The sequence below is a fragment of the Limanda limanda genome, chromosome 2 (assembly GCF_963576545.1).
Source record: "Limanda limanda chromosome 2, fLimLim1.1, whole genome shotgun sequence".
In the NCBI taxonomy this organism is placed as follows: Eukaryota; Metazoa; Chordata; class Actinopteri; order Pleuronectiformes; family Pleuronectidae; genus Limanda; species Limanda limanda.
Genome location: NC_083637.1, coordinates 23492199 through 23518874, shown reverse-complemented (window position 1 = coordinate 23518874; position 26676 = coordinate 23492199). Strand labels below are relative to the sequence as shown.

Here is a 26676-nt window from a genome sequence, read left to right as displayed (position 1 = left end):
TTCCCCGCCTCTTAAGCTGATTCGATTTGGGATGGCAGGTTAGGGGGGAAGCCCCATTCTTTGTCCATCCTCTTTATGGTTTTGCACTGTGAGTTGCACCAGGTTTTTGGTCAAAATTGATTTAAACGTAGAATTTTGGGTGTGAAGTGTCTAAAATTAGTGTACATTATGTCAACAGAGCATAGAAATCCGTTGTTTGCGGAATTCTTGCAGCGACCAGTACGTGGCACATTGTCTCATTTTGCAAAGAGAGATTTTGTTGACTTAGCTTTGCAGTTAGGCTGAAACAGCCTGATCAAATACTTGATCAGAAAATCGTAATTGAGGGCTATTGTTGAGGGGTTAGCAGTTTTAGAGGGTATGTTGGAACCTGACAAAAGTGAGGATTTTGATATAAAGGTCCCAGGGGTACTTGAGCAATTGTCTTTTGACCAGTTTATGCAGTTGGAAAGGGAGAAGGCTAAGATGGAAAGCTGAGGACAAAACAGGTACAAAAGCAAGGGAGGCAGACGTAGAGGTGGCTTTGGGAAGGGATAGGCTAAAGCTGGAGCTGTTATAACTGGAATTGGTGAGAGATGGGAAAGCTAGTGAATCTCTCTTGGGTTCTGGGGTCTAATTTTTAACCGTTGCTTAGCACAAAACAGGGCCTGAAACGTGTGTACGCCACCTCTCACGCCAACGTTGGTATTTATAAAGACAAACTTTACGGGAGAATTTGCGTATTTCCATGCAAACTCTGACCAATTCTTACGGACGTTTTGGAGACGGGAAAGTGGCGTGAGGTGGTGAACTGCAGCAGATTATTGATCCAATTCATCATTTACATTAAAACCAACAGTTTTTCTCGCGCGACGTATCTGCTCCACACAAACCTTTTAATTAAAAAAATATAAAACAACTTAAAGCAAATTAGGTTCAGATTTGATTTAACAGCCGAGTCACGGAGCCGAGTCATTAATAGGTTTTAATAATATCTTCGAACACTGTGCGTGTATCATCAGATCACTGCAGTGAACGGGACTGTGCCATCAGAGCGCACTGGAGATTACTTATAAGAAATTAAGAAACTTTCAAAATAATATCCCAGAGGAGGTGAGGATCGACTGATGTGAGGTAATCGGTCCGATGCTCTAAATAAATAAATACTGCCGTGGAGCGGAGATCTGCTCGATGTGTGCATGCGAATGGAAGAACGAGGAGGAAGCGAGGGTTCAGCGATCTCTGATCTCACACAGTGTGTTATCCACAGCAGCAGCAGAGTTTCAGTGTATTTTCTTTATGAGTAACATCACTGCTGTCCCATAAAGTCGCTCTTCACCTCCACCTCGATAACAAACACCTCGATGTCAGTGTCAGAAAGTTTCACTTCCTCTTCACATCGCTTGGTGCGGTGACTCCGTCAGAGACTCACGCTGAAAACCCATTGGTCAGCAGCATCATTTAATATTCTTGCCGTGCTTTGCATTGACCATTTATGGTTGAAAGTGGGCGTATGGAGGGCGGATTTGGAGGCAGATCCACAAACGAACGTTTCTAGGTGGACTGTGATTTATAAAGCGAACATTGCGTTCAGGTGTACGTGCGCACGTGTGGTTTTGATGTTGCTGGTAACTTGCATTTGTATCCCAGGTTTAAGGAAAAGGATCCAGACACATTTCTTTCTTTTTTTCGAGATGCCAGGGGTTGGCCTGATGCTGACAGAACTTTTATGCTGCAGTCTGTGTTCACAGGTAAGGCCCAGGAAGCATATTCTGCCCTTAGTTCTGTTGATGGCATGCAGTATGCCAAGGTAAAGGCTGCAGTATTGAAAGCGTATGAATTAGTCCCACACTCATATAAACAAAGGTTTCAAAGATGGAGAAAAGGTGACAGACAGACTCGTGTAGAGTATGCACGTTAGATTTCTGAACATTTCTTACGCTGGTGTTCTGCCTCTGATGCGGATGCTTATGAGGACTTTTGTAATGCTATAGTATTGGAACAATTCAAAAACTCAGTTCCACACCACATTGCATTGTATGTCAATGAGAGCAAGGTCAATACAGTTTCAGCAGCAGCAGTTTTAGCAGATGAGGATGTGTTGATTAATTTATGCAGGTGGCTCAGGACGGCACAGGTATAATGTGAATGGTATGCAGAGAAACTACGTGAAGTCTGATTTATACAAATTGGTTGGGGATCAGCAGGTTTCTCATACAAATGTCAAGTGTTCCAGGCACAGATGGGAAATTTGAACCAGGTAAAGTTTCCCATTCTTGTAAGAATAAGGGTCAGTGGAAAGGGTCACCACAAGTTGGTCTGGGTTGTATGTAAAGTCTGCTGGTCTTGTGGCCTCTGTGTCAGGAAAGTTGAGTCAAGTGGTTTCTGAAACATCTCCTGGAGGGTCATATACGGTTGCGGAGGCTTATGTTCCCTTCAAGACGGAGGGATTTGTATCTCAGGATGACGGTGAGGGGAGACCTGATAATCTTGCGAGATTCTGGTGCAACTCAGAGTCTCATTTTGGAATGGTTGTTGCCTTTTTCATAGGTTACAGAAACAGGTGAAACTGCTCCGAATATTGGAATTACTTTAGTTCCATTGTCTGTGCCATTGCACCATCTTAGCCTGGTTTCAGACCTGGTTAATGGTAAAGTGGTCATGGGAGTGTGCAACTCGTTGCCTATAGAGGGGGTTGATGTTATCCTTGGAAATGACTTGGCTGGAGCATGAGTGGGGAAAGATGTTGAGCCTCCACTTCTAGTGTCAATGTCACCAAAATGCTGTGGCGATCTGGATGAGTGTGCAAAACAAAACCCAAACGTTTTCACTATTTGTGTTGTGACTCGGGCAATGGGCAGGGCTAGCTCAAGAGAGTAGGAACTCTACAAACTCTGATTCCTCGCTGTGTTCCCAACATAAAGGCCTTGAGAAAGTTCAGGATCAGGCTCTACTGTATCCTTGCCCTTTGCCATCTATCAGTAAGGAGGAGCTGATTGCACAACAGGCAGGAGATCCCACACTCCAACCTTTGTTTGAGATGGTTTTTCCGGTAAGCAAGGTACAAGAAATAGAAAATGGTTACTACTTACAGGAAGGTGTGCTACTGAGGGGCTGGTTGACACTGTGCTAATAGGTGAGGTGACTCAAGTCGTGGTCCCATTCAAATTCAGGAAGTTGGTGTTGAGCATTTCACATGATGTCATTGCGGGTCACTTAGGAGTTAAGAAAACATTGGATCGTGTGCTTCATAATTTCTTCTGGCCTCGCTTGAAGCAGGATATCTCAAAATATTGTAAATTGTGTTATACATGTCAGCTACCAGGAAAGCCCAATCAGAAGGTCTAGTCAGCTCCTTTGTGCCCAAATACAGCAGTTGAGAACCCATTTGATTACTTGATTGTAGATTGTGTTTGGTCCTTTGCCAAAGAGTTAAAAATGGTATTACTTACTTGTTAACTGTAATGTGTAAGAGTACTCAGTACCCTGCAGCATTTCCTTTACGCTCTATTAAGGCTGGTCCTGAAAGCCTCAACTACTTTCATATATTCTTTTGGCCTTGGAAAGGTGATACAAACTGACATGGGGAGTAACTTCATGTCTCGTTCTTTTGCACAGGTTGTAGAAGCCTCAGAGAGAGCTGAAAGTGACATTCATGAAAAAAAAGAGTCTAACTGTCCAAGTCCACAGAATGAAGGAATAGAAGCACAGGACTTATTAAAAATGTATCATGTAAAAAATATTAATTAATTGCTTATTCCCTATGAAAAAAGAAGAATAAAAACAGCATATCAATTTTCTACCTGTTTGCTGTTGAACAAGGAAATGTCTTCATTGTTCTACCTGTTGGCTGTTGAAGAAGGAAATGTCTTCAATTTTCCTTTGTTGAAATGTTTTCAACACTGAAAACATTTCCTTGTTCCCTGAACACAGTTCTTTCATTGTTCTTTCATATGAGAACAAGGAAATGTTTTGGACAATCTGCAGTGGTACATAGCTGTTAATACACACTTAAATACATTTCCCATATTATAACACTTGTCGTGGCGATGAGTACACAATAGGGAACTGATGCTGTTTTTGTGCAAAGAAAAATATACATTCCTGTTATTGTGGAATAAATAGCATATACAAAGAAAAATGGAAGGTGTAGGAGGAAATCAGGTTACACAACATCATCATTATCACACAAGTCTGTTGACGGACGTGGAGAGGACAACAATGCAAAGAGAATCTTATAAGGTGAGAGATTAGACCTGGTTCGTTTTCTCATCCACATTTACATCAACCTTATCCAAAGTTGTGTGTGGTCTGGTGTGTGCGTGTGTGCTGTAAGTATAGCCTCTGCTTCTGTGCAGGAGTGTGTATGTATGTGTGTGTGTGTGTGTTTCACTTCCCTTTCTATGATCCTCGGTGGGTATTCGGATCGTCTCCTCTCCGTCTGCCCCCTCCTCACTTTCTGAGGAGAGCAGGGGGTAGGGGGGAAAAGTGTTGGGGGGGGGGGGGGGATTAGGGTTGTAGAAGCCTCAGAGAGAGCTGAAAGTGACATTCATGAAAAAAAAGTCTATCTGTCCAAGTCCACAGAATGAAGGAATAGAAGCACAGGACTTATTAAAAATGTATCATGTAAAAAATATAGCATTAATTGCTTATTCCCTATAACCCTATTACTCGTGCAGGGTGTGAAGAATGCCTACCACAATCAGTTTAAACGATGTCCTTTCAAATTTCGTTGATTTCTAAACTCATTTTAACGTGAGAATTATTAACTGTAGAGATCCACTGATGTTTATATACATAACTTTTCTGTTTAAATCCGCTCATAGAAAAGTCAAAAATAAACTTCCTTTTCGTAATCTGTGTGTCATGGCCTGTTTTTTATTTTATGAAAAAGAAGAAGGTACATGTCAGATGTAATTGTGACAGCCTGTTGTTTGAAAGAGGACGTTTCTATTTTGCCAGGCATCAAAATCATGAGTTACACCGTATGCATATCTGGAGTCAGTGTAGACTGTGAGTGTTTTACCAATAGCCAATTTGCATACTTCCGTGCTGTCTGGGCTGAGAGGTGATGAGGAAGAGAACTCGAGAGGAGAACATCGTTATCTGAACAAACAGGAAAACCAACATAGTTAGTACTACAGACAAGGTCACATGAAGAGGACCCACCTACATACAGAGTCAAGTCAGAGTTAGAAAGAGGTTCGTCAGGTCAGGTCGTGGTGAACACTGGACTTGAAGTTGAGCAACACAGTGGTGTTCTTCCCCGTCTTCCCAAAAAAAAACACAGACATTGGATAAGTCTACAACTGAACAATATTGGACACATTCAGAGAATCATCGGGGGAAAAGGCAAAAACAGAGATTCATAAACGAGACAACAGAAAATCATGTTCAAACCTTATGGGATGTTTGTCAAATTTAACCGTGCACGGGAGAGGTTTTGTGAAATTTTCCTTTACTGTTACTGTTGAGCCTTGAGAAAAAAAGTATAGCCTCTTCTTCTGTGCAGGAGCGTGTATGTATGTGTGTGTGTGTGTTTCACTTCCCTTTCTATGATCCTCGGTGGGTATTCGGATCCTCTCTTCCCCGTCTGCCCCCTCCTCGCTTTCTGAGGAGGGGAGGGGGCAGGGGGGAAAAGTGTTGGCTTTGTTGCCTGTTGTAGGTTCTCCTTTCCTGGCAAAGTTTAGTGGTCCATATACAATTAAGAGCTGTAAGTCTGAGTGTGACTATCTTGTCCATACACCTGGCTGGAGAAGGGGTGTGCAATGGTGTCATGTTAATCTACTAAAGCCATACTATAGGCATTCAGTTTCTGAGACGGTGATGGGGGGTAGTACTGCTGCAGCAAAGGTTGCCAATGTGCCATCTGAAGACTTTGTGGTTCCATCAGAGCAGACTGCGACAGGGAAACTGAATAACTCAGTTTATTTGAAAAACCTGAAAGCTCAACTAAGTTGTATGTCAGAGGTTCAACAAAGAGATCTGATTCAATTGCTTAATTCTCACCTTGCTCCGTTTTCAGACACCCCATTATGTACTAAACTTGTACAGCATGACATTGATGTTGACGATGTGAAACCCATTAAGCAGTGCTTCTATCATGTCCCTCTGGAGAAGCAAACACATCGAGAAGGAGGTTGAGAACATGATCGAACATGGTATAGCATAACCAGCATCATCCAATTGGGCTTCACCATGTTTATTGATCCCCAAATCCGGTGCATCTTATAGGTTCTGTACAGATTTCAGGAGAGTTAATGCTATCACACAGCCAGATGTTACCCAATGCCACGGATTGAAGATTGTGTGGATGAAGTAGGGAGTGCAATATTTGTGACAAAGCTGGATCTTTTGAAGGGCTATTGGCAAGTACCACTGACGAAAACGGCAAAAGACAGCTGTGCTTTTATCACACCTGGGGGACGGTTTTCGTACAATGTCATGCCATTTGGGTTGCGGAACACTCCAGCCACATTTCAGCGCCTAATGAATAAGGTTTTGCAAAGGCTTCCTGGATGTAATGGGTATTTAGATGATGTTGTTGTGTTCAATGACTCTTGGAACAGTCATGTTCAATGTCTCAAGGCTGTTTTTGATCTGCTGGTTGAAGCCAATCTGACAATTAACTTGTCAAAATGTGAGTTTGCTAAGGCCACGGTTACTTATCTGGGTACGGTTGTGGGCCATGGGGATGTACGCCCCGTCAGGGCCAAAGTTGAGGTTATGGATAAGTACCCAGTCCCAACAACAGCGAAGGAGCTGGGGAGGTTTTCGGGTTTGGTGGGGTATTACCGGTGTTTTTGTCAAAACATTTCCTCTGTGGTGGCCCCGCTGACAAACCTTCTCGATAAAAAGAATGCATTTGTGTGGTCTCCCCAATGTCAGGCTGCTTTTGTTGTTGTGAAAAATCTGCTCTCTTGCTTTCCTGTACTTGCAGCTCTGCACTTTCAGAATCCTTTTAAAATTTAGGTGAATGTCAGTGGAGTTGGTGCAGAAGCCGTACTGTTGCAAGAAGGGGAAGGGAGCATTGACCACCAAGTAGGCTTCTTCCCACGTAAGTTCAAGCGTCACCAATTCAATTATTCAGTGGTGGAGAAAGAAGCACTGGCCCTGATTTGGTCCCTACAGTTTTTTGAAGTGTATGTGGGCTCTGGATCAACACCAGTCACGGTATTCACTGACCATAATCCTCTGACTTTTCTGTCTAGCATGCAAAACAGCAACCAAAGGCTGATGTTGTTCTTGCAACCCTACAATTTGAATATTTGCCATATCAAGGGTCGGGATAATGTTATGGCGGATGCTCTGTCTCTGGCCTTATTATGAGGTTAACGAAGACCTTTGGGGTCTCCGTTTTATGGGGCGGGGTGTGACGGCCCTGGCCGTGTGTGTTGTCCTGTCTGTATTCTTTTGCAGGTGGTTTGCTGCTTTGTTTTGACCTGACTTCCTTGTAGCATCGATGCTCCGCCTGCTGTTGACTGCGAACGAACTGCACCTGCTCAGCCGATTATAAAGGAGAGGTTGCAGCCAATTGATCTCACTCTCTCTCCCTGGACAACCAAGCTCCTGCTCTTGGTTTGTATTTTTGCTCTCTGCCATCCAACACTTGCTACATACACATGGCTTCTTCTACATTCAACACCTCCACCACTGACTGACAACTGACCTAACATAATACATTTTTGGTTATTCTGTTGATAATATTAAAAAATGTTGCGATGATTTAAACTCTGTGTAGACTTCACTTGATTGTTGTGGCCTAAAACGAGCTGGCCATAACAGAAAAAAGACAGGTCTATAAATGATCATGCTGTCGCTCACTCGGAAAATTTCTCTCACAGGTTTTTCAGCATCTACTGGATTTCCACTCACTCTCTCAAGGTGAATACAAATACTGGCAAAGTAGAGTCATGATCATAATGTGAACATATGATTTTCATACATCTCTTTTGTGCTATTCAGCAAGTTTGTGTCGTGGATGAGGTCCATGATGGAGATGCCTGGGGGCTTGCTCTTGCTCCTAATTTTGCAGTTTGGTACATGGAACAACTCAGGTAAATCAATCACTTTCAGTCATCTCGAGTTAAATTTCATTTCACCCGAATACACAGAACATTTTGGAGAATATTTAAAATTAGCAGAATGTGTTCACAGATCACACCTCACGAGTCTGACTTTGTTTATTTTACATTTTCTCTCTGGTCAAGTTTTTAATCTGTCCTTAAATGAGTTTAAATCATCCTCCCAGCTCTGTGTGTGCTTCTGGCTCTGACATATCTTGACATTGTATATTTAGAGTTGCCAACTGTTTAATCATTCAATCAAAATGTATTTCTACAGCCAATATTCACAAATAAAAAAATTTGCCTCTTAAGGCTTAGCAAGATTTGACACCCTCTGTCTTTAACCTTGGACAAGGGGGAAAACTACTGAATAAATAACCCTATTATCATTTTAACGTGAGAATTATCAAATGTACGGATCCACTGATGTTAATATACATCGCTTTTCTGTTTAACTGCGCTCATAGAAGAGTCAAAAATAAACTTCCTTTTCGTAATCTGTGTGGCATGGCCTATTTTTTATTTTATGAAAAAAAGAAGAAAAAAAACAACATATCAATTTTCTACCTGTTGGCTGTTGAAGAAGGAAATGTCTTCAATGTTGTTAACACTGAAGACATTTCCTTGTTCCCTGAAGACAGTTCTTTCATTGTTCTTTCATATGAGAATGAGAGAACAAGGAAATGTTTTGGACAATCTGAAGTGGTACATAGCTGTTAATATTGAGGTGATATAACAAATATTCATTGTTGATTTTCAATCATGAATACTGACATCTGTAAATACATACTTGGATAAATTTCCCATATTAAAACACTCATTCTTGCCAAAAGTGCCTTTTGAGCTTAATGTACAAATTTCTGGAATCAGTTCTATCTTGGTTTTCACGGTTTCATTTGAAGAAGGGAATACACTTTCAGAAGAGCATGAATCAAACTGTCTTTGTACTTTTCACAAACACTTGTCTCTAGCTGCGAATTCCGTTTTCGCCCGTGACCAAACGGGCAGTGTGTGTGTATGTGTGTGCTTCCTGAAAGCGCACCGGTCCGGGGGCTCCGCCCCCCAACCCCCCTCACTCGCTCAGAGAGACACAGTGAGATCAGAGCTCGTTCACGACGTGAAGCAGCCGCTCAGTGACTGATTGCTTCTTAACTATGGAAACAGTGAAAACACAGAGTTTCTCTGGTCTCAGCTGCTCAGAGATCAGCGCCTCAGCTTCTTGATCAGAGCAGAAGCTACAGTTGGTTTCTACCGAGCTTCAGTATCTGTGTTCGCCTCTAGTCTGACCTGCTCTCGCTTTTTGTTCTAATATTTCGCCAACTAAAATATATATTTTTAAGCTATTAGGCTGCGGCTATATGTTTTTTTTTTTATTTAAAAAAAGGGTACTTCTTATTTCATAAATTTTCCACAAATATGGGGAGGACTCAAATAGCTCTACAGAGTTCTGTGTTTAATTTATTTAAAAGTAGGCCGACACTTGCCTGTGTTTTTTGTTTGTTTGTTATTTTGTTGCTTGTCTGTTTGAGTAACTGGCTGAAAGCAAAGAAGTAGTAGGCTTACCTTTTATTGGTAAACTAACTGTTACGGTTCATTTTTTCTGAAATAAGAGGCCTGACTGCTATGTTCACAGCAAACTTGAAAAAAAAGAAAATATTAAGCCATGGTTTAACTGCACTATAGGCTGAGTCCTTGTTTACCTAAAAAGTGCACTTTATAATTTTATTTTGTACCGCCCTGTTTTGCCATGTTGTTTTTCAAAAAAATAAAACATTTGCATAAAGCAAGCCAATCCATTTTTCCATGTTGATAAGAGCATTAAAATGAAAAAAAATTATGGAAAAAAAATAAATGAAGGGACATTTAGAATAGATACAAATGTGCGATTAATTGTGATTAATTTTTAATTAACTATGACATAAATGCGATTAATAGCGATTAAATATGTTAATCGTTTGACAGCACTAGTATGAAGGCATAATATCTGACCCAAACTGTCCATGCCCCCCCTCCTGCCTTTATTGCAAAGAGTTCATTCAGACACAGACTAGCTCAATTTTGAAACCCTAACACTTTACGTGAAGCAGAGTGTTTTGGTGTCAGCAGAAAGACTTCTCTTAGAAAACTCTCCATTGCAACATTTTATCTTGGATGAGCTTGACATACAAATGTTGAAATAAACTGCACTTTTTCACGTTTTTTTATAGTATTGACCTTTCATGGCATACAATGTAATTCATTACAGCGCACTTACTACATAAGGGATATCCATATAGGCTGCAATTTCAGATTTAATATTTAATTTAAGCCTGGTGTTCGAACGCCAGATATCTTAGTTGGTACCTTATTAAGAAAAAGATGTTACCTCTGCACCACCTAGTAAACTATCCTGATTTGCAATTGTAAAGCTCACAGCACAGGAGTCGAGGGACAGGTCCGCCTGGCCAATGAAGGAAACAGCTCCTGCTCTGGCAGAGTAGAGATCTTCCTCCGTGGACAGTGGGGGACGGTGTGTGATGACAACTGGGACCTGGTTGATGCTCAGGTGGTGTGCAGACAGCTGGGTTGTGGCAGGGTCCTGTCAGCACCACAACTTGCACGTTTTGGACAGGGCAGTGGACCCATCTGGTTAGACGATGTTGTTTGCTCCGGCAGCGAATCAAAGCTGACCCAGTGCCGGCACCGAGGGATTGGATCTCACAACTGTGGTCACAGTGAGGATGCTGGTGTCGTCTGTGAAGGTAAATGCTTATTTGAAGATTTAAAGCCAATGAAATATCCCTGTCAGACAACATAGGATAAAACTATAGAACAGAAATATGGAATCTCTGCTTCACGCTGATATTAATGGAGTTTTTCTAGAAATCCTATTGAAGTCTCTCTTTCATCTATGTCTCTAATCAACAGTATTCTGTTGCATGTGTTTCTCGTAGCTGCTTCACCAGTGAGGCTGGTCAACTCTCAGTAAATATTTATCTCAAGAAAGTAAAATAGAGTTTTGTGCCTCAGGATAATATCATCAATTATACCTTTAACTTGAGTGACACTCACTAGAGGTAGAACTGTACCTCTGCTTACAGTCAATCCCACACATATTTGTCTAATTCTAATTGTCGAAATATAAAAGAAAAAAAAGTAAGTGTTCTGATGACTTAAATTATTTATCTGTCGTAATATACATAGTTACAGGAAGTAGAAAAAGATCCTGAATCCAACCGTTATCTGCATCCACACCAGAATTGAAATGGTTCTTCCAGGCCAACGGCCCAGCTCTCCACCAAGTTAGGTACAAATTAGTTCAGAAGTTTTTTGCATAATCCTGCTGACGAATACATCAACAAACTAGAACATCACTGTGGCGCACGTACCACCACCAAGGGCCGATAGTCGCCTTAAATTAATTGGGGCTGCATCAAATTTCACACATTCATAGATATCAGTTCCCTTAAAGTACCAGATTGGATTTCATCAAGGTCAATGAATGGTTTCCTGGATAAATGGTCAAAATGTTGAAAAACGTCCTGTTCAGCAGAGTTAAAGAACATGAAAATAATTTCCTGGATGTGACCCCTTAATTTGAATCTGCTCCAAAAAAGCAAAATCTGTATTTTTTTGCGTAATCTTGCTTACCAACAAACATATAAACAGGTGTGAAAACAAAACCTCCTGGTCAGAGATAATGAAAACAATGTTTTCCTCATTAATATTGATGGAGGTGCAAGCTGTTGTTGTCTTGTGGGTTCATATTTATATTTCTTTCAATTCAACCAGGACCAAACTCCACAGTTTCACCAACCACACCTGATCCAGGTTCTCAGGTGCTCACATCTGGCACCCCTGGAACAACAGCAGTGGACAACAGCAGAGGAGTCGTGGGACAGGTCCGTCTGGCCAATGGAGGAAACAGCTCCTGCTCTGGCAGAGTAGAGATCTTCCTCCGTGGACAGTGGGGGACGGTGTGTGATGACAACTGGGACCTGGTTGATGCTCAGGTGGTGTGCGGACAGCTGGGTTGTGGCAGGGTCCTGTCAGCACCACAACAAGCACGTTTTGGACAGGGCAGTGGACCCATCTGGTTAGACGATGTTGTTTGCTCCGGCAGCGAATCAAAGCTGACCCAGTGCCGGCACCGAGGGATAGGATCTCACAACTGTGGTCACAGTGAGGATGCTGGTGTCGTCTGTGAAGGTAAATGCTTATTTGAAGATTTAAAGCCAATGAAATATCCCTGTCAGACAACATAGGATACAATTATAGAACAGAAATATGGAATCTCTGCTTCACGCTGATATCAATGGAGTTTTTCTAGAAATCCTATTGAAGTCTCTCTTTCATCTGTGTCTCTATCAACAGTATTCTGTTGCATGTGTTTCTACACAGAGAGACACAGTGAGATCAGAGCTCGTTCACGACGTGAAGCAGTCGCTCAGTGACTGATTGCTTCTTAACTATGGAAACAGTGAAAACACAGAGTTTCTCTGGTCTCAGCTGCTCAGCGATCAGCGCCTCAGCTTCTTGATCAGAGCAGAAGCTACAGTTGGTTTCTACCGAGCTTCAGTGTCTGTGTTCGCCTCTAGTCTGACCTACTCTCGCTTTTTGTTTTAATATTTCGCCAATTAAAATATATATTTTTAAGCTATTAGGCTGCAGCTATATGTTTTTTTTAAATTTAAAAATAGGGTACTTCTTATTTCATAAATTTTCCACAAAAATGGGGAGGACTCAAATAGCTCTACAAAGTTCTGTGTTTAATTTATTTCAAAGTAGGCCGACACTTGCCTGTGTTTTTTGTTTGTTTGTTATTTTGTTGCTTGTCTGTTTGAGTAACTGGCTGAAAGCAAAGAAGTAGTAGGCTTACCTTTTATTGGTAACCTAACTGTTACGGTTCATTTTTTCTGAAATAAGAGGCCTGACTGCTATGTTCACAGCAAACTTGAAAAAAAAGAAAATATTAAGCCATGGTTTAACTGCACTATAGGCTGAGTCCTTGTTTACCTAAAAAGTGCACTTTATAATTTTATTTTGTACCGCCCTGTTTTGCAATGTTGTTTTTCAATAAAATAAAACATTTGCATAAAGCAAGCCAATCCATTTTTCCATGTTGATAAGAGCATTAAAATGAAAAAAAATTATGGAAAAAAAATAAATGAAGGGACATTTAGAATAGATACAAAAGTGCTATTAATTGTGATTAATTTTTAGTTAACTATGACATAAATGTGATTAATAGCGATTAAATATGTTAATTATTTGACAGCACTAGTATGAAGGCCTAATATCTGACCCAAACGGTTCATGCCCCCCCTCCTGCCTTTATTGCAAAGAGTTCATTCAGACACAGACTAGCTCAATTTTGAAACCCTAACACTTTACGTGAAGCAGAGTGTTTTGGTGTCAGCAGAAAGACTTCTCTTAGAAAACTCTCCATTGCAACATTTTATCTTGGATGAGCTTGACATACAAATGTTGAAATAAACTGCCATGTTTCACGTTTTTTTATAGTATTGACCTTTCATGGCATACAATGTAATTCATTACAGCGCACTTACTACATAAGGGAAATCCATGTAGGCTGCAAATTCAGATTTAATATTTAATTTAAGCTTGGTGTTCTAACGCCAGATATCTTAGTTGGTATCTTGGTAAGAAAAAGATGTTACCTCTGCACCACTGAGTTAAACTATCCTGATTTGCAATTGTAAAGCTCACAGCACAGGAGTCGTGGGACAGGTCCGTCTGGCCAATGGAGGAAACAGCTCCTGCTCTGGCAGAGTAGAGATCTTCCTCCGTGGACAGTGGGGGACGGTGTGTGATGACAACTGGGACCTGGTTGATGCTCAGGTGGTGTGCGGACAGCTGGGTTGTGGCAGGGTCCTGTCAGCACCACAACGTGCACGTTTTGGACAGGGCAGTGGACCCATCTGGTTAGACGATGTTGTTTGCTCCGGCAGCGACTCAAAGCTGACCCAGTGCCGGCACCGAGGGATTGGATCTCACAACTGTGGTCACAGTGAGGATGCTGGTGTCGTCTGTGAAGGTAAATGCTTATTTGAAGATTTAAAGCCAATGAAATATCAATGTCAGACAACATAGGATACAATTATAGAACAGAAATATGGAATCTCTGCTTCACGCCGATATCAATGGAGTTTTTCTAGAAATCCTATTGAAGTCTCTCTTTCATCTGTGTCTCTAATCAACAGTATTCTGTTGCATGTGTTTCTACACAGAGAGACACAGTGAGATCAGAGCTTGTTCACGACGTGAAGCAGCCGCTCAGTGACTGACTGCTTCTTAACTATGGAAACAGTGAAAACACAGAGTTTCTCTGGTCTCAGCTGCTCAGAGATCAGCGCCTCAGCTTCTTGATCAGAGCAGAAGCTACAGTTGGTTTCTACCGAGCTTCAGTGTCTGTGTTCGCCTCTAGTCTGACCTACTCTCGCTTTTTGTTTTAATATTTCGCCAATTAAAATATATATTTTTAAGCTATTAGGCTGCAGCTATATGTTTTTTTTAAATTTAAAAATAGGGTACTTCTTATTTCATAAATTTTCCACAAATATGGGGAGGACTCAAATAGCTCTACAAAGTTCTGTGTTTAATTTATTTCAAAGTAGGCCGACACTTGCCTGTGTTTTTTGTTTGTTTGTTATTTTGTTGCTTGTCTGTTTGAGTAGCTGGCTGAAAGCAAAGAAGTAGTAGGCTTACCTTTTATTGGTAACCTAACTGTTACGGTTCATTTTTTCTGAAATAAGAGGCCTGACTGCTATGTTCACAGCAAACTTGAAAAAAAAGAAAATATTAAGCCATGGTTTAACTGCACTATAGGCTGAGTCCTTGTTTACCTAAAAAGTGCACTTTATAATTTTATTATGTACCGCCCTGTTTTGCAATGTTGTTTTTCAATAAAATAAAACATTTGCATAAAGCAAGCCAATCCATTTTTCCATGTTGATAAGAGCATTAAAATGAAAAAAAATTATGGAAAAAAAATAAATGAAGGGACATTTAGAACAGATACAAATGTGCGATTAATTGTGATTAATTTTTAGTTAACTATGACATAAATGCGATTAATAGCGATTAAATATGTTAATCATTTGACAGCACTAGTATGAAGGCCTAATATCTGACCCAAACTGTCCATGCCCCCCCTCCTGCCTTTATTGCAAAGAGTTCATTCAGACACAAACTAGCTCAATTTTGAAACCCTAACACTTTACGTGAAGCAGAGTGTTTTGGTGTCAGCAGAAAGACTTCTCTTAGAAAACTCTCCATTGCAACATTTTATCTTGGATGAGCTTGACATACAAATGTTGAAATAAACTGCATTGTTTCACGTTTTTTTATAGTATTGACCTTTCATGGCATACAATGTAATTCATTACAGCGCACTTACTACATAAGGGAAATCCATATAGGCTGCAATTTCAGATTTAATATTTAATTTAAGCCTGGTGTTCTAACGCCAGATATCTTAGTTGGTACCTTAGTAAGAAAAATATGTTACCTCTGCACCACTGTGTTAAACTATCCTGATTTGCAATTGTAAAGCTCACAGCACAGGAGTCGAGGGACAGGTCCGCCTGGCCAATGGAGGAAACAGCTCCTGCTCTGGCAGAGTAGAGATCTTCCTTCGTGGACAGTGGGGGACGGTGTGTGATGACAACTGGGACCTGGTTGATGCTCAGGTGGTGTGCAGACAGCTGGGTTGTGGCAGGGTCCTGTCAGCACCACAACGTGCACGTTTTGGACAGGGCAGTGGACCCATCTGGTTAGACGATGTTGTTTGCTCCGGCAGCGAATCAAAGCTGACCCAGTGCCGGCACCGAGGGATTGGATCTCACAACTGTGGTCACAGTGAGGATGCTGGTGTCGTCTGTGAAGGTAAATGCTTATTTGAAGATTTAAAGCCAATGAAGTATCCCTGTCAGACAACATAGGATAAAACTATAGAACAGAAATATGGAATCTCTGCTTCACGCTGATATCAATGGAGTTTTTCTAGAAATCCTATTGAAGTCTCTCTTTCATCTGTGTCTCTAATCAACAGTATTCTGTTGCATGTGTTTCTCGTAGCTGCTTCACCAGTGAGGCTGGTCAACTCTCAGTAAATATTTATCTCAAGAAAGTAAAATAGAGTTTTGTGCCTCAGGATAATATCATCAATTATACCTTTAACTTGAGTGACACTCACTAGAGGTAGAACTGTACCTCTGCTTACAGTCAATCCCACACATATTTGTCTAATTCTAATTGTCGAAATATAAAAGAAAAAAAAGGAAGTGTTCTGATGACTTAAATTATTTATCTGTCGTAATATACATAGTTACAGGAAGTAGAAAAAGATCCTGAATCCAACCGTTATCTGCATCCACACCAGAATTGAAATGGTTCTTCCAGGCCAACGCCCCAGCTCTCCACCAAGTTAGGTACAAATTAGTTCAGTAGTTTTTTGCATAATCCTGCTGACGAATACATCAACAAACTAGAACATCACTGTGGCGCACGTACCACCACCAAGGGCCGATAGTCCCCTTAAATTAATTGGGGCTGCATCAAATTTCACAAATTCATAGATATCAGTTCCCTTAAAGTACCAGATTGGATTTCATCAAGGTCAATGAATGGTTTCCTGGATAAATGGTCAAAATGTTGCAAAACGTCCTGTTCAGCAGAGTTAAAGAACATGAAAATAATTTCCTGGATGTGACCCCTTAATTTGAATCTGCTCCAAAAAAGCAAAATCTGTATTTTTTTGCGTAATCTTGCTTACCAACAAACATATAAACAGGTGTGAAAACGAAACCTCCTGGTCAGAGATAATGAAAACAATGTTTTCCTCATTAATATTGATGGAGGTGCAAGCTGTTGTTGTCTTGTGGGTTCATATTTATATTTCTTTCAATTCAACCAGGACCAAACTCCACAGTTTCACCAACCACACCTGATCCAGGTTCTCAGGTGCTCACATCTGGCACCCCTGGAACAACAGCAGTGGACAACAGCAGAGGAGTCGTGGGACAGGTCCGCCTGGCCAATGGAGGAATCAGCTCCTGCTCTGGCAGAGTAGAGATCTTCCTTCGTGGACAGTGGGGGACGGTGTGTGATGACAACTGGGACCTGGTTGATGCTCAGGTGGTGTGCGGACAGCTGGGTTGTGGCAGGGTCCTGTCAGCACCACAACGTGCACGTTTTGGACAGGGCAGTGGACCCATCTGGTTAGACGATGTTGTTTGCTCCGGCAGCGAATCAAAGCTGACCCAGTGCCGGCACCGAGGGATAGGATCTCACAACTGTGGTCACAGTGAGGATGCTGGTGTCGTCTGTGAAGGTAAATGCTTATTTGAAGATTTAAAGCCAATGAAATATCAATGTCAGACAACATAGGATACAATTATAGAACAGAAATATGGAATCTCTGCTTCACGCTGATATCAATGGAGTTTTTCTAGAAATCCTATTGAAGTCTCTCTTTCATCTGTGTCTCTAATCAACAGTATTCTGTTGCATGTGTTTCTACACAGAGAGACACAGTGAGATCAGAGCTTGTTCACGACGTGAAGCAGCCGCTCAGTGACTGACTGCTTCTTAACTATGGAAACAGTGAAAACACAGAGTTTCTCTGGTCTCAGCTGCTCAGAGATCAGCGCCTCAGCTTCTTGATCAGAGCAGAAGCTACAGTTGGTTTCTACCGAGCTTCAGTATCTGTGTTCGCCTCTAGTCTGACCTACTCTCGCTTTTTGTTTTAATATTTCGCCAATTAAAATATATATTTTTAAGCTATTAGGCTGCAGCTATATGTTTTTTTTAAATTTAAAAATAGGGTACTTCTTATTTCATAAATTTTCCACAAATATGGGGAGGACTCAAATAGCTCTACAAAGTTCTGTGTTTAATTTATTTCAAAGTAGGCCGACACTTGCCTGTGTTTTTTGTTTGTTTGTTATTTTGTTGCTTGTCTGTTTGAGTAACTGGCTGAAAGCAAAGAAGTAGTAGGCTTACCTTTTATTGGTAAACTAACTGTTACGGTTAATTTTTTCTGAAATAAGAGGCCTGACTGCTATGTTCACAGCAAACTTGAAAAAAAAGAAAATATTAAGCCATGGTTTAACTGCACTATAGGCTGAGTCCTTGTTTACCTAAAAAGTGCACTTTATAGTTTTTTTTGGACCGCCCTGTTTTGCAATGTTGTTTTTCAATAAAATAAAACATTTGCATAAAGCAAGCCAATCCATTTTTCCATGTTGATAAGAGCATTAAAATTAAAAACAATTATGGAAAAAAAAAAAATGAAGGGACATTTAGAATAGATACAAATGTGCTATTAATTGTGATTAATTTTTAGTTAACTATGACATAAATGCGATTAATAGCGATTAAATATGTTAATCATTTGACAGCACTAGTATGAAGGCCTAATATCTGACCCAAACTATCCATGCCCCCCCTCCTGCCTTTATTGCAAAGAGCTTATTCAGACACAGACTAGCTCAATTTTGAAACCCTAACACTTTACGTGAAGCAGAGTGTTTTGGTGTCAGCAGAAAGACTTCTCTTAGAAAACTCTCCATTGCAACATTTTATCTTGGATGAGCTTGACATACAAATGTTGGAATAAACTGCACTGTTTCACGTTTTTTTATAGTATTGACCTTTCATGGCATACAATGTAATTCATTACAGCGCACTTACTACATAAGAGAAATCCATATAGGCTGCAATTTCCACATCAGAATTGAAATGGTTCTTCCAGGCCAACGCCCCAGCTCTCCACCAAGTTAGGTACAAATTAGTTCAGTAGTTTTTTGCATAATCCTGCTGACGAATACATCAACAAACTAGAACATCACTGTGGCGCACGTACCACCACCAAGGGCCGATAGTCCCCTTAAATTAATTGGGGCTGCATCAAATTTCACACATTCATAGATATCAGTTCCCTTAAAGTACCAGATTGGATTTCATCAAGGTCAATGAATGGTTTCCTGGATAAATGGTCAAAATGTTGAAAAACTTCCTATTCCGCAGAGTTAAAGAACATGAAAAAAATTTACTGGATGTGACCCCTAATTTGAATCTGCTCCAAAAAAGCAAAATCTCTAGTTTTTTGCGTAATCTTGCTTACCAACAAACATATAAACAGGTGTGAAAACAAAACCTCCTGGTCAGAGATAATGAAAACAATGTTTTCCTCATTAATATTGATGGAGGTGCAAGCTGTTGTTGTCTTGTGGGTTCACATTTATATTTCTTTCAATTCAACCAGGACCAAACTCCACAGTTTCACCAACCACACCTGATCCAGGTTCTCAGGTGCTCACATCTGGCACCCCTGGAACAACAGCAGTGGACAACAGCAGAGGAGTCGTGGGACAGGTCCGTCTGGCCAATGGAGGAAACAGCTCCTGCTCTGGCAGAGTAGAGATCTTCCTCCGTGGACAGTGGGGGACGGTGTGTGATGACAACTGGGACCTGGTTGATGCTCAGGTGGTGTGCAGACAGCTGGGTTGTGGCAGGGTCCTGTCAGCACCACAACGTGCCCGTTTTGGACAGGGCAGTGGACCCATCTGGTTAGACGATGTTGTTTGCTCCGGCAACAAATCAAAGCTGACCCAGTGCCGGCACGGAGGGATTGGATCTCACAACTGTGGTCACAATGAGGATGCTGGTGTCGTCTGTGAAGGTAAATGCTTTTTTGTAGATTTAAAGCCAATGACGTCTCCCTCTCAGACTACATAGGATAACATTATAGAACTGGAATATGCAGACATCAAGGGTTCTGCGTCCACAACTGTAGACATTATGAAGTTGCAAGTGTCATATGTGAATGTAGGTTTACTTCTTATATTTTACATGTTTTCATATAATATTGCTCATTACACACAGTGACATGTTAATTGAAGTTCTCGTCTTGGTCTCATCTGGTATTTACCATCTCATCTTCTTTTGTCCACACTATTATTTACTTACTTTTTAAAACTTTTTTCTGTAGTCCAACGCCCTCCACTCCAGCCTCCTCAGCTCGTCTGTGGACGTGATAAAATCCAAATAGGGCTAAATATGGCTGCCATAACAGCCATGGGTTTGAACCCACTCTCCGGAAACCTGGCAGTTCGCAACTGCTCCTGGGTCAGAATGCATAATGATGTAGTTTGGTACGAGGTGGACGCTCAGGCAGGTGCATGTGGAAACACACTGAGGGTAAATACTTTGTTCATTTTCAAGTTATGTCCATTTATTTATTATTACGATAATTAAGACTAAGCTATTGGTTCCCATATGTACTCCTCTGCAGGGAGCTCAGATTAGCAGGAACTGGCAGAGACAATATCTTAAACCCAGATCTTCTTCCTGTATGACAAAACCACTCAAACTGTAATAGAGCTTCAAGTGACTAATAATTGAACCACTCTCTGTCTTTCAGACCAACCGTACACACGCCATCTACTCCAACAGTTTATATCTCTACCGAGGAAATGTGTCCTTCTCACGTCCTGTGAGTCTTCCCTTCTCCTGTGCGTATCCCCTCGACACAGACGTCAGCATGAATGTGGCAGTCAGACCAGTGCTGCCGTAAGTACCTTTTTATTACCTTTATATATAACCTGGTGAAGATTGGTCTAGTCCATGCTACTTTTAACCAATCATGTCAGCGTAAGTATGCTCTGCTGTTTGCCACAGTGGGTTTATACCTCCAGTACACATCAATGTCACCTGTGTAGGATTTTAGGTCATCATAATAACAAGGCTTATATTTTTGACAGGTCTGCAGTTGGCCTCTCAGGCTTAGGTAGCAAAGCTCGAGCCTCCATGTCTCTGTTCCGCACCTCCAGCTTCACTCAGCCTTATCCACCTGGTTTGATCACGCTCCCTGTGGGCTCACCTCTGCATGTGGGCGTCTCTGTATTACTCAGAGACCCAAGCTTTGTAGTTGTCCTGGAGAACTGCTACGCCTCTAACTCATCAAACTCCAATGATACCGCGCAATACTTTTTCATCCAGAACAAGTAAGTGTCCCTCTTCATCATTATGCTTTGTGGTTTATAATGGAAATTGGGGAGGAAGACTGTGTATAATGTGATGTATAATGGCCCTCATGACATGCTCCATCCTCACTGCCAGGTGCCCCACTGACCGACAGCAAGTGGCAGTGATCGAGAGCGGCTCATCCCGACAGGCTCATTTCTCCGTCCTGTTTCTCCTGATCCACGGTGAAAACAGTGACATTTACCTCCACTGCAGCCTCAGCCTGTGTGACCAGAGGAGCTCCCGCTGTGTCCCAGTACGTCACACGTTTCACATTATCAATAACATTATCGATCAATAGTCGCTCAGCTTTACACTGGTTTTGATTGGATCTGTTATTCCCCCTTCTTTTCATAGACTTGCAGAAGAAGGACATCTCGCTCTGTTTCCAGCTCTGCTCCTCTGAAGCCCCTCACCATTGGACCAATCACTTGTGAGTATGATTAACTATGTGCTCTCAGGATTGATGTGTCAACACAATGATCAATACAGAATGAATCACCATGTTTTTCCTCTTTCTTCTTTATCTTCAGGGGACAAGTTACCTGAGTGAGCTGGTAACATATAATACATCCATAATATAATGAGTTTGTAATAACATAAACTCATTTCATAGTGTGATCTTATTTTGTGTTCGAATTTCTTTCTTTATTCATAAATCGATAATAAAAAAACACATGTTACATTGCATAATTGAATTGTAACACACACTGGTTTTCCTGATTTGTATTAGAGGTGTAATGAGGTGTGAAATGATTGAAGAAAATAAAAATCTGAGAACTTCAGAGTACTTTTCTTCTTCTGTGTTTATTTTCATATATAGTTTAAATATATGCACATTCATATCCACTCATCAAGCAGATTATAAATATACATCCATACATACGGAGGCAGGCAATAACAGTGGTTAAAGGGAATGTCTAAAAGCAAGTGTGCATATAGTCTGTTGTGCAAAGACACAATGTCAGTAGAGCAAGTTGTCCTTTTTTTTTAGGGGACGTGTCGTTGTGTGTTTGTTTATCTTAAATATGAGAAGAGACAGACTGGTCTAATTCAAGTATTTATTAAGAAGTAATGAAAAAGTTGAACAGCAAAGCAATGGGCACTCATGCACAGCCTCGCCTAAAAGAGCACGGGGTATTCATGAGTCGCGCCGAACAGAAGGCGTTTCAAATATTTATAACAGTCTTAGGCGTAGTCCATCCTCTTGGCACTGGAATCCAGGAAGTGAAAAGGAGCCCCTCCCAATCTCACTTCTCCTTTAATAGTTGCTAGGCAAAATGTTCACTTCTCGAAAGGCCTTGACACAGCTGATGCCATGTGGGTCAAACTGTTGTTGTTTGAGTAGAGAATATTGTTCCTGCTTTATCGGCGGTATGTTCTTTTTGTGCAACAACGAAACCAAAACAATGTCATTCTGTCTGTCCCCCAGATGGAACAGCTCCTTGAATTCTGTCTGATGTCGAATGCAGCTAAGGGAATTATGCTTTAATATCAAAAGTTAGAAATGAGAACAAGTAAAAGATTCATGATTAACACCAAGCAGCAACGGTTATTAAAATCATTTGTATGAAGGCATAATATCTGACCCAAACTGCTCCTGCCCCAACCTCCTATCTTTATTGTTTAGAGTTTCAGTTCTATAAACATTTCCAGACACACACACACAGACCAGCTAAAATTTTAAATCCCAACAGAAGACAGCGGCAGGTTTTGGAGGTGTTAATCCGTTTTTTGGCCTGAGGGTAAAATCTGTCTTTTGAGTCTTGAAGTCCTGCATTTCAGACTGGTGTGAGGAGGTGATGCTGAGTCGGGTCTTTGGTTGTGCTGCTGGCTCTTCTGAAGACTCTCTGCTGGTAGATGTACAGCAGAGATGAAGGCCTGATCCTGTGATGTGTGAATAAATGTGATAAAGCCTTTTCTATGCTCATAACAAAAGTAAATCCAGATTACGTGATTGATATTAGTGATCCTGATGTGGTCATCTCCCAACCAAATATTGAGGTTTCAGTCACCCCAGCCTTCCTTTGTTCTAGTCTGGTGGTATGAGTGCCTCAGATATGACCTCCAGAGGATTACAGGAGATTCGGACCGACTTTTTCCTGAGTTTGCCTTATCCTCATGCACAATGCAGAAGAAGATTCTCCGCTCAGATGCATTCACAACATCACAGAAATCTCTTGAGCGTTCAGGTGAGGGGTCGGTGCAGCAGGCGGAGGCAGGACCTAATGTGTTCATTTCATTGCGGAGGATCCAGTGTGCTTGTGTACAGCACATCGACATAGGTATTGGCCCTTTTGACATTCTGAAATGACCTGCTACATAATTTGCACCCTTTCAAAACTAAAGTTTCAGACCCAACATACACGCATCACTCTTCAGAGCAGCATTGACAGGGTTTCAAACCTGAGACTGCTGCACTTTAAAAGAACAAATACTTAAAATACCTTTTATTAGATTTCAAGCTTATAATTTTTTTTTTTTTCAGTTTTGGAATATGAACAACATATTTATTCAATAATGATTTAGGAGAATTGCTGTACGTCAGCGGTCTAGCATTGTAGCATTCTGCATATTTTTCCGCTCTTCCAATATGAAAAAATTTATCAAATTAAAATGAATTATTATTACAGCACTTTTCTACACATTTTACTCGCACTAGAATTCAGGCAGCTGAAGAACGAGTGTTTGATCAAACTGTCGGCTGATTTGAGCTTCCTGTTTTCTGAGAGTGCTATCACGTATATACAGTGTCATATTTGTCTCTTCACCTCCAGGACAGCAGTGAACTCCCAGACTAGTGTGTGTACTCCTGCTGAATCAACATTCACTTAGGCTCTCTTCCACCCTCGTGTGGTTGTCTGTGATATCACATTTTCTCCCAAACCTTTCTCCCAAAAGTTACACCGTACAAAACGTAACAACAGAAGACAAACAAACACAATACAAAATAACAATATAGTGTCCAGTAAAGTTGGTTGGGTGTTCCACAAATCTCAAAAGGCACAAGAGAGTAAATTGCTAATAAAACCTCTTCACTGGATATAAGCACAGTTGACAAAATGATGTGTTGGCTCCTGAAACTCTGGATCTGCCTTTGAGCCCATTTGCCAACTCCTGGCCCAAACATGAAGGACCGTGTACTCAGCTGAGGTTTCTGACCTGCTACTGTAATTCAATGAATGAAATGCAATTTTACATTGATTTGTATATGTGGCTACAATATCAACACTGCCCAACACATAATGACTGATGCTTTTCTTAAATTGGTATTGCTGTATAAAAGTACATTTTATATCATTTTGATATCATGTTTTAACCCAAATCCTCTTCTTTACTTTACCGTCACATGAAGATATTTCAGAGAAATATGATTATCTGTCTAAAAGATGTGTAACAGTGTGTGTGTATTGCGTGGAGGTGTCTGATCACGGTGCACTAGTGATGGAGTTGAGCAGTGGACTAAGTTTTCCAGCCACAGAGTATCTCAGCCACATTATACACACCTACGCTCTGAAAGGTGAGGTTTTGTATATCAGACACTTCACATCACCTCCTCTCTTTTCTGTCATTTACCCACTCTTCTCTCTCTCCTTATCGTCTCCCTCAGCATCTCCTCCGCGCTCAGTGGTCCTGGACTGCCATCACGTCAGCATCATAGATTACACGGTGGTCAGCGAGCTCAGGGACGTGCTGAGACAGTTCAAACAACGAGACGTGCAACTGATCTTTTCCAGATTACAGGTGAGATTATTATTTTGGGCCAGAGTTCAGTTTTTATAAAAGGCACAGAAAAGTAGATATAGAGTTATTGTGTCTTTCTCAATCCCTCCCTCAGCCCTCTGTTCTGGAGGTTCTCTTAGCGGCTGATCTGGAAGGCCTCAGGTACACGGACAGTGTGGAGGCAGCGTAGTCAGTTATCCAGGGTCCAGAGATGTCACCCTTTTCCCCTTCATTAGAACTTGTTGCACTTCCTTGCACTTTGTATCTGCAAACCCTGACTCTGGAGATGATTGTGCAATCTTCAACATTTCAACACTAAGTTACCTGTGCTCAGAAACATGCAACCAGACGTCTTATAATATGTTTCAAAGAGTTTTATGTCAGACATCTGTATTTTTTACTAACAGAGCACTCCCTCTGAGAGCTGCCAGAGACCAAATCTGAATTTACAGTATCCCAATTTTATAAATTTTACAATGATAATATAATATAAAATATAAATGTACTTTTTCAAGGATTGTTAGTGAATAAAAAGTGTATATTTTGTGTGTTTGAGTGTCTTTATGTCCAACAATGTTTGAGTCACAGTGAAGCTTCACAATCGTACATTTACCATCCATCCTTATTTCAGCTCAGCTGTTTCTCCTTTGAGGGTTACAGGGAGGTTGAAGCCAAAGTAAAACCGACACAGACACAAGGAGAACATTCAAACCCCACAAAGAAAGTTGATGACACATGTATATCAAAATACAATTAGATTGTCAGAAAGTTTAGGGGAAGTATCCTGGACAGAACAAATGCAAAAACTCAGGGAAGCATCTGGAATAGTTGATTACTTCAAGCACCATGTTAAGGCCCCTTCAGTCATCATCAGGCGACATCGCTAAAATAAATAGAATGTCACTCAGTCAAATTCATACCTTCACCAATGCCAACAGACTGATTTGTTTCATTTAAATTCACTAGATCTTTTTATTGATCTACACAGAATTACACATACTAATAATTATCAGTCCCCTAAACATCTCAGATTTTTCCACCAAGATATTTGAATTTGTGATGGAATTCTGAAAATTCAAGGGCCGGAAACACCAAATTTGTCGTTGTGTATTTTAATAGGGGCTCTCTGCAGAAAGGATCAACACAGAGTCACAGGGATCTCAGAGTGTGAATATGGAGAACAATCAAGTGCAAGGATCTGATATAGGAGAACTAAGGCTGTTTGTCTGAGCCAGTTCAGACTGGTTCTGTAGGCGCAGTTTGAAACAGGAATACATGATTTTCATGTTTAAGTTGGAGATCGAGCAGACATAAATTCAGTTCTTTGGAGAATAAATAAGTGATAAAAAGGTCTTAAAGTTTTCAGGTCACACACAGTTCTTTAAACCGGTCTGCAAAAATTACTTTTTCACATAGGGCCAAGTAGCTTTGGATAGCTTTTTTCCCTTAATACATGAATCATCATTTAAAACCTGCATTTTGCATTTACTCGGGTTATCTTTGTCTTATATTCAAATTTGTTTGATGATCTGAATCATTTAAATGTGACAAATATGCCAAAAAAATCAGGAAGGGGGCAAATACTTTTTCACAGCACTGTATGTGCTTGTATCGGAAATGTATCTCGAGATTTGAAATAATGAGTTTCTCAGACCAGAGTTGTCTTAGAGGATTAATTATTACCTTTGCAGAGGGTATAGTCCAGGCAAAGTAGCGTTTTACGACCGACTAATTGTAAAATAATTTTTTTCAGCATAGATCAGAGGTCTTCAACAGGGGTTCCGCGAAGGTACTGAAGGGGGGTCGCGAAATCTTTGTTTGATTAGACAATTTAAAAAAAAAAAATGTTCAACCAATTTTTTGGTTCGAAAATTTTGAC

At 40.8% G+C, this 26676-nt stretch overlaps 1 protein-coding gene across 1 annotated transcript; it reads left to right on the top strand.

Moving 5' to 3' along the window:
* The first annotated feature begins 6667 nt into the window (after positions 1–6667).
* On the top strand, positions 6668–21627 carry LOC133018937 (deleted in malignant brain tumors 1 protein-like). The gene is made up of 13 exons (XM_061085281.1): positions 6668–6702; positions 7945–8036; positions 10454–10786; positions 11817–12233; positions 13762–14082; positions 15600–15932; positions 19396–19745; positions 20061–20249; positions 20473–20613; positions 20796–21055; positions 21171–21330; positions 21432–21507; positions 21608–21627. Exons 1-13 carry the CDS (start codon positions 6668–6670, stop codon positions 21625–21627), a joined length of 2727 nt encoding a protein of 908 aa, XP_060941264.1.
* Positions 21628–26676: the final 5049 nt, after the last annotated feature.